At 57.1% G+C, this 8,358-nt stretch overlaps 1 protein-coding gene across 4 annotated transcripts in view; it reads right to left on the bottom strand.

The window, feature by feature from the left end:
• Positions 1-595: 595 nt before the first annotated feature.
• Positions 596-8,358, bottom strand: part of TMCO3 (transmembrane and coiled-coil domains 3) — a 23,713-nt gene continuing 15,950 nt past the window's right edge. For 2 of the 4 annotated variants that reach the window (XM_069602090.1, XM_069602091.1), the window contains exons 10-14: positions 4,105-4,300; positions 2,802-2,952; positions 2,173-2,252; positions 1,424-1,573; positions 596-1,193 (exon numbers count right to left, since the gene is read on the bottom strand). In XM_069602090.1, the coding sequence (XP_069458191.1) occupies positions 1,080-1,193; positions 1,424-1,573; positions 2,173-2,252; positions 2,802-2,952; positions 4,105-4,300 (691 nt within the window). In that variant the 3' untranslated portion in view covers positions 596-1,079. The remainder of the gene's footprint in view (positions 1,194-1,423; positions 1,574-2,172; positions 2,253-2,801; positions 2,953-4,104; positions 4,301-8,358) is intronic. The other 2 variants (XM_069602092.1, XM_069602093.1) reach the window with 1 other exon arrangement.

The raw sequence follows: 8,358 nt of genomic DNA, 5'->3' as shown, positions 1-8,358 counted from the left end.
CAGGCTGGAGGCAGGGGCACGGGGACAAGGCGCAGCGCCCGCGGGCGGGCAGCAGGGCCGGGCTCCTCAGGCACCCCCCCCCCCCCCACTGTCCATGTGCCCAGGGATCGGAGGCCGTGGCACCATCTGGAATGGGTTAGAAGCGAGTAAACCAATGCTGGCTTCTAAACACGAGCACACTCACATCGCTCCCCCATCGATTTCCTTCACACCGGTTCAACTCACTTCATCTTAATGTTTCAGCTCATATTCCTGCAACTCATAATTTACGTCCGCGATCCATAATCGCCCTTCATATGTCTCCCCCTCTGTGCCAAGGTTCTGGTCAAACTGTTGGGCTCTTAAAGCCTGTATTTATAGGAACTTTTCACTCAGGCACCCCTTCGGGAAAGCTTTGTAAGTATCACATCTTGGCTGCATGGCTTCTAAAATGGGGACATAATCACCAATGCACACTTGTAGAATTACAGTCAGAACTTAGCCTTCCCAGATAGCCGTGCCCCTCCCGACCTCTCAGACAGTGAGGTAACACGTGACAACGAAGATGAGCCCAACATAAAAATCCAATGAAACCAATAAGTTTCAATTAGTTATATTTTGGTCATAAATGATCTTTATTAAGAATGCATAGTCTCATGATTCAAAACCAAATACTTTAAAGGAATGGTATTCCTAATAAAAATTGACATGAAAGTGTCTTAAAATTGTAATAAAAAGCAAACAGACATGTAAAAGACCTTTGTCTCTAGAAAACACAGACTTTACGTATTAAAAGTAACTTTCCAAACTGTCAGAATTAAAAGCTCACATCACAGAAACGTTTAATAAGTACTGACCAACAGATTACAACAAAAAGTTGTTCAATAAATAAAAAAGCCTCCTTAATTTTTTCCTTACCAAAAAAACACACAAAGAGATGGAGTAACAACATGATGCTAACGGTAATTTCAGGAGAAAAGGCACATCCAGGCATAACCGCCGAGACAGCGTTACACAGACGCAGCCTCCTCAGGCTCTCTAGCGCGGGCACAGCAGGTTCAGGAGCGGTGACAGCTCCGCCGGTCGCCTGGCCTTGGTCCTCAGAGGCTGGACCGCCTCTCTGGCCGGGGCGTGCACCGGACGACGGCAGCGCGCCAGAGCAGCGGGGCGAGCAGGAGGCTGAGCGTGGTCACGCTCAGGATGAGCAGGTACACCTGCGGGGGCGGGGCATCAGCGGGGTGGGGCGGGGCTTCCTGTGGTGGGGCAGGGCTTTCCTGTGATGGGGGCGGGGCATCAGCAGGTGGGTGGGGCTTCCTTGGTGGGGTGGGGCTTCCCGCAGCAGGGGCGGGGCCGTGGAGGGCGGGCTCCCCTCCCCTGAGCCCTGGGGACCTTGATCTGCACCCCTGCCCCCGGGCCCCCAGCCCAGGCAGCGGGGCAGACTCACCTCTCGGGAGATGACTCGGGCTCTGCGTGCCCGGCTTCCCAGGACCAGCGCGAACTCGCTGACCTGGGCCAGCCCAGCGGCCACGATCCACTTGACGTGCTGGCTTGTTTTGGGCAGAAGCAGGGACAGGACCAGGGCTGCCAGGACGAACTGCGGGGGAGGCGGGTCATGACCAGAGCGGCCTGCCCGGCCCCCACCGCAGGGCCACGCGAGAGGACACTGAGGCACCCCCACCCCGGGGAGACCATGCCTGCTGCCCAGGAGTATGGAGCAGCCGTCAGGATGGAACTGTCCTCTTAACACCCTGTGAGTGAGGCCTGAGCAAAGCAGCCTGGGGGGTGTGTGGCTCCTTCGCTGCAAACCCCTCCTCCGCCCTCCGCTCCTGGGTCGCATGTTAACACGGGCACTTCAACAGTCTGGAGCCACAAAGGACACAAGTGGGAAGCGGCAAGACAGTCCTCCAGGGCCATTAAAACGCACGTTTGCTACAAGAGTGGGGTTTGAGGTTTAGACTCAGGACAAGACAGAGCACAGAGCGAGGCTCCTCTGGAGGGTCCAGAGTTTCTCACTCCCAGCTTCTAAGACCCCATTTTCAACAGAGTCTGAGACGGAGGCTCACCCTGACCCAAGAAGCCCGAGCTGTCCCGGCTGGGGCGAGGGAGGGGAGGCAGGGGTCACCCAGGCAGGAAGCGGCAGGCAGGGTGTCGGGCAAACCAAAGATAGAGTGGCCCTCACAAGCGCGACCATACCTTCATGACCACCACTGAGAGCGTGAGGACCAGCAGGACAGTGAGCTCGTAGAGCACGAAGGTGGGGAACACGTGAAGGCCTGCAGGGACAGGGCAAGTGACCCTCCGAGGCCAGGCGGTCAGCCTCCCTGCAGCCCAGCATCCAAGACAGGAAGGGACGGGGGTCTCCCCGCCCATCCCACCCAGAGCCCCGCGCGGCACGCCTGGCCTTCAGGAACCAGGACCAAACCAGGAGCCCGTTTACACGGCCACGCACTCGACGTCTCTGGGGCCGATCCAGCCCACCAAGCAGTGCCGGGCGTGAGCGAGGGGCCAGGCTGATTCCCCCACCCTACGGGGACGTTCCCAGGGCAGCAGCCTAAACATGCCAGTTTGGGTGTTATTGAAATCAGAACTTCCCCCCACACTTGGTGTGGACACGCTGACAAGGACCTGCCACCCCGCTGAGCAGGGGCCATGCAGGACCACCTGTTTAGAGCCCGCACCCCTCAGCTCAGACCTTGCCTCCTCAGTGAGAGTCCCTCAGTCCCTAGCCTCCACGGGAACTGTTTTTGCCACACAAATTGTTAGTAGAAACACGTGTGAGCAGATAAGACCCAGCGGGGGCATCAGCCCTGGAGGAAAGTCACCTATGGACGCAAAGAACACGATGGCCAGGAAGTCGCGGACGGGCTCCACGCAGGACACAACCTCCTCGGCGGCCGCGTGGCCCTGGGAGGACACCAGGGCTCCAGCCAGGAAGCAGCCCAGCTCCATGGACACACCCAGCAGCTCGGTGACCTGGGGAGGGGGGACACAGGCCATGCCGGACACACGCAGCAGCGTCTCTGCCAGGAGGCTCACGCCGCATGGGTCCCCACAGAACCCCGCAAGCCGGCTCCTTGGCCCCTGCCCAGCGTCCTGGGAGGACCCCGGGGAGGACACAGTGGCAAGCACCAGGTCACCGCCCAGAGGCGAGAGGGAACGGCCGTGAACCAGGAGAAACCACCATTCGTGGGGACCGCTGTGGGACTGCCAAGCGAGAACAAGTATTTGTGATATGCTTTCTCTATCCTGAATCAATAAACTGCCCGACTCCTGAGCATCATAAACGTGGCATAGGAATCTGTGCCCGCCCCCGGTGCCTGCAGGAAGGGAGCGATGTGCATCTAACTCAGGTTAAACCGAGACAAGAGCAGCGCAGGCCCTGCCGATGATGGTGCTGGAGCCCAGCACACGCCCGGGAGGGAGCGGACAGAGTGCTCGCAGCCGCCACAGCGCACAGCCAACACGCGCCGCACAGCGCCGACAGACAGCCGGGACCAACAGCGCCCTTGGGCCTGGGGTCACAGGACAGTCCCGGCACCGACTCCCTGCACGTGAACCCTGACTGGCTGAACACAAGGGGGGTGGGCCCACGTCGAGGGCTGCAGCTGCTGCCCTGCAGGTGATGCCACCGCAACTCGGACTATTTATGGGCCTCCCGGAACACCGCCCTCCTTCACAAGAAGCCTGGCCCTCAGCGGGGACGTGCATGTGTAAGTCACCAGTCACGTCTGACTCTGTGACCCCATGGACTGTACAGCCCATGGCAGTCTCCAGGCCAGAATACTCGAGTGGGTAGCCGCTCCCTTCTCCAGGCGATCTTCCCAACCCAGGGATCAAACCCAGGTCTCCCGCATTGCAGGCGGGTTCTTTACCAGCTGGAAAGGCTGCATTGAAAACCAGCCTCCGTGTGAGCCTCTCACACCACAGCAGCAGAAGCTACGCTGCAAACTAGGTTGTTCTCATCGAACACAATGGAAACGGTTTCACACCGACTCTCGCTTTAGGTGTGAGGTGTGCAGGACAGACACGCAGGCACACCCCAGCCGGGGACACGCGCCAGCCATGAGCAGCGCGAGCCAGAAAGCCCTGCCCCAACCACGTGCGTGCCGAGAGGCCAGGTATTACCGTCAGCATGAGGAAGGTGAAGGCGGAGATGCCCAGGACCAGGATCTCCTTGCCCCCTTTGCTCTCCGCGTGCAGCTTCCGGCAGTAAGGGCCCACGAGGTAGGTCCTCACCAGCAGGCAGACGAGCAGGACGGCGGCAAGCGAGAAGAGGGCCTGCCCGACCAGGGCCAGGAGCCGCAGGGCCTCCATGGCGACGCTGGGGAGAGAGACAGGCCTTATTCTCCCCAAAGCACACCCCAGTCCAGCACAAAGACCTTCCTTTCCTTCTCAACGTCACACAACAAATTACCCAGGTCACACACATCTTTATTCCCAAACGCCGGAACGAACCTAATTAACGTCAACCTCAGAAACGCAGTTACTCGACTCAAATATAGAAGCCGAATTGTACTGCAATCGACACTCTGGAGCAGATACACTGTATAGGGTGCAAAGATGCGTGGCTGACAGCTCATGTGTCTCTGCCAAGGGCAGGGGATAAAATTCCTCTCCAGGATTACCCACCATCTGAAATCCTGCATAAGGCAACCGTGCCCTGACACCGCAGGCTTCCCACCTGGGGATGCCAGTCCTTCCCCCCAAGCCAGAGCTCGGAGCCCCGTCACTCCGTCACAGAGGAAAGGGCTCTGCACGAAGCTCTTTCTAGAATAAAGGCAGTGCGGCTGATGCTCCATGAACTCTCGCACGTGAGCGCCTCTGCTCGCTGCAGTAAACACCCTCAGGTAGAAGGCATCCCCATCGGGGTGTGATTCAGGCAGGACTGTGCTGCCACACCCACAGGGGACGCCTGGGGACAGGCGCTCCCACTTCTGCGGGGCACACGCCCTCGTGTGGAGGGGCCGGGGCACAGGGCAGCCCCAGCTTCACTGAGAAACGCTGTGCGTGTGGCCGTTTCTACAGTCTTAACGCAATGCAGGGCACTCTGCCTCGTCAGTAAAGTTCTCAGTCAACATCGCGTCTCGGGACTAAACTGGAAAGAAATCAACGGGATCAGGGCCTGCACTGGGGGAGCTCTAAATCAGGAAGATAGAAAAGAGCCGCTTTCCAAGTCTCTGAGGGCGCTGCGGCTGTTTGGCCAGCAGGGGCCTGCTCCCGAGTGATGCCCAAGCTCTGCGGGTGCCCAGCACTGGCCCTGCTTCTGCTTCGGGGGGGACTTACTGTGCGTCCCAAACAGAACTCAAATGACCTCCAGCTAAAATTACAATCCTTTTTCTGTCCAGAATTTTGTTCAGTTACCCTGAAAATCTGTAGCCAGAAGAAATAAGGCTGTGAGCAAGGCTGCTTTTCTGACAGGTAAAGCACTCAGGGTCAAAGGGGCAGGCCAGCTAGCTCGCCCTCCTGCTAAACAGACTGCTGCGTGGCTGAGGGTCACGCTCGCGGCTCTGTGAGTCTCCCCTGCTGGCGACCCGCACACACCATCCAGGAGGCAGGCTACTCCCCCGCCGGCCGCATCCTGCCAGGGAGGACACTGAAGTCCAGCGTGTTCAGGAAGCGACCTCACCCGGGCTGTGGGGCTGGCCGACGCAGAGCCGGGGGCCTCCACCCCTGAGAATGTCAGTTAACCAGCTGCCCTTCCTACCTTCCCCGCCGGGATGAGCTACCTGGGAGTGAAGCAGAGATCTGAATCACTTTCGGATTGCTGAAACTCAATGTAACATCTGGCGAAAGGCAAATATACAAAACACAAAGTGCTTCCACCTGATGATAGGCCATGAAGCAGGCTTGGCTGAGGCCCCCCAGGCGGGGCCCAGCCGGAGGATGACCCCCCCACCCCCCACACACCTCAACATGGGGCCTCTGGCTTTAAAAATGAGTAAAGAATCAGAGACTCATCAGATACAAAACTCCAGCAATCAGGAAAACCACAACTTGAGTGAGAGTCCAACATCAAGACCCAGTCATTGTTAGAATTATCTGACAAAGATTTTAAAGCAATTGTCATAAAAATGATTCAGTAGCAATTAAAAATCCTCTTGAAACAATGGTTAAAAAAAAAAAACAGAAAATCTCAGCAACGAAACAGAAGTTTAAAAAAAGAATCTAATGGAAATTATAAAACTAAACAGCATTCTAACCAAAGCTGGATGCACCGAAGATCAGAGGCCGTGACAGATGCTGGGCCCAGGGGCTTGACAACCAACAGAACTCACCCAGTCTGAGCCACAGGCAGGAAACGGGCTGACGAAGAAGCACCTCAGAGACCCCCGAGGCAAGAGGAGAGCCGTGTGGGCACCGTGGGGCCTGGAAAAGCCCCTGCGGAAACCACGGCTGAAATTCCCAAATTAGGCCAGAGACGGAAACCTGAGGCTCCAAGAAGCCGATCGAATGCCGTACAGAGTAGACCCGGAGAGAGTCGCGGGCTCCCAAGCTCGGATGCTGCGGCCCCAGCACGTCCACGCGGAGGGAGGCCTCGGGGGGCAGGGCAGCAGTGGGATGAGCCGCCTCGCAGGAGAGGCCACGGGGCGCCGCAGCCTCCCCGCCTCCCCAGTGTCCGGGGACGCACGAGTGGCCAGCGGTCTGGGAGGACGCCAGCCTCGGGACAACGAGAAACAGACGTCTGCGGTGTGCGCCGTGAGCCCCAGCAAGACGCCAGGTCACGCCTGAAAACTAGAAACAAGGAACAGCCGGAGCGGAGCCACGCACCGCTCCAGAGAAACGCGGCCGGAAGGAGCCAGCTCCTCGCTGGGCCGCCAGAGGGAGGGGCCAGCACACACGCCCAGGCCCCGGGAAGAAGACACCCACCGCAGACGGGCGCCCTCAGGACCAAGCAGGGAGACGCTCGGATGGGGAAACCAAGAGAGCCTGGTGCCCGCCGCAGACGGACAACGAGACAGGGGCCAGAGTCCTCAAGCAGGAAGGAGACCGCAAGGAAGGGAGGAGGAGGAGAGTCAGATGGGTGAACGACAGGAAGCACAGTGAGCAACACTTCTCATGAGCTTCAGAAATCCTGTTTCAGGGGAATTCCCTGGCAGTCCAGTGGCTGGGATGGCAAGCTTTCACTGCCAGAGGCCCAGGACCAATCCCTAGCTTGGAGCTAACATCTGTGAGCTGCATGGCAAGGGAGAAAAACAGAACTTAGAAATCCTATTTAATTATTGAAGCAGAACTTTAAAAAGCCATCAGATAACGGTACTCAACATAAGTAGAGAAAATACGAGATACAACGATTACGTTTAAAAAGTAGGGGAGGAAAAAGCCCTAGAAGGAAATAGGATCCACATTTCACACAAGTCGTGGAACGTTCTCCAGGAAGTGGTGAAATGCTGAGAGCAGCGACCAAGTCCATGCGGGGACGCTGTGGCGCCTGCAGAGGCACAGGAGGGGCCACGCAAAGCAGCGCGCCAAAACTCACTCCGAACAAACCAAGACGGAGCGCTTAAAGCGAGCACGTGCACCAGGACGCAAGGGAAACGGAAAAGGACGAGAAACTCAGACAGCGGGATGAAACTTCAAGACTCAAGCCCCAACAGAACAGTATCCACCTTAAATGTAAATGGTCCCAACACACCAACTGAGAGACAAAGATTTGCTGAGCTGATCACAAAAACATCATCCAACAAAACGTGGTCCGTAAGAAACTCGCTTCAGATGCAACAGGGCAAGACGGTGAAAGGTGGAGGAAGGACAGGGTCTCCTGTGGTATGCAGGGATAAAGAAACAACCAGGAGGGACCGCGTATTAATATCAGATCAAGTGAATCCAGAGCAAGAAAAATCACTAGAAATGAAAGGATGCTAAATACGAATGCGCCAAACAGCAGAGCCCCAAGCACGCGAAGCAAAAGCCGACGGCGCTAAAAGGAGGAGCAGACAGACGGGCCACAGCCAAGGCCTCAGCACCACCTCCCGCAACAGGCGGCCGGACGACGGCGAGGACTCAGAGACTCTGAGCAACGTGTGCGCAGACAGGAATAGCCGATGTGTGTGAGCACTCGACAACGAGAAAAAGATGCACGTTTTATTTCCAGGCAACTCTGAAGCACTGACCAGATCACACCTGGGGCCGGAGGACAGGCCTCAGTAAATGAGAAAGAGCTGAGGCCACACAAAGGGTGTGCTCGCCTGCCATGGCGGAATCGAACTAGAGATCAGTCAAATAAAGACGGCAGGAAAATCGCCAAACACTTGGAAATTAAGCAACACGTTTCTAAACAACCCACAGATCAAAGAGGAAGCATGGAAGGAAAAATTCTAAATGCATTTAACCGGATGAAAATAAAAATTCAGAATGTTTAAGTGAGTGAGCGCAGCCAGC

This window comes from Ovis canadensis, chromosome 10 (assembly GCF_042477335.2).
Source record: "Ovis canadensis isolate MfBH-ARS-UI-01 breed Bighorn chromosome 10, ARS-UI_OviCan_v2, whole genome shotgun sequence".
Classification (NCBI taxonomy): Eukaryota; Metazoa; Chordata; class Mammalia; order Artiodactyla; family Bovidae; genus Ovis; species Ovis canadensis.
This window is presented reverse-complemented; position numbering and strand designations above follow the sequence as displayed.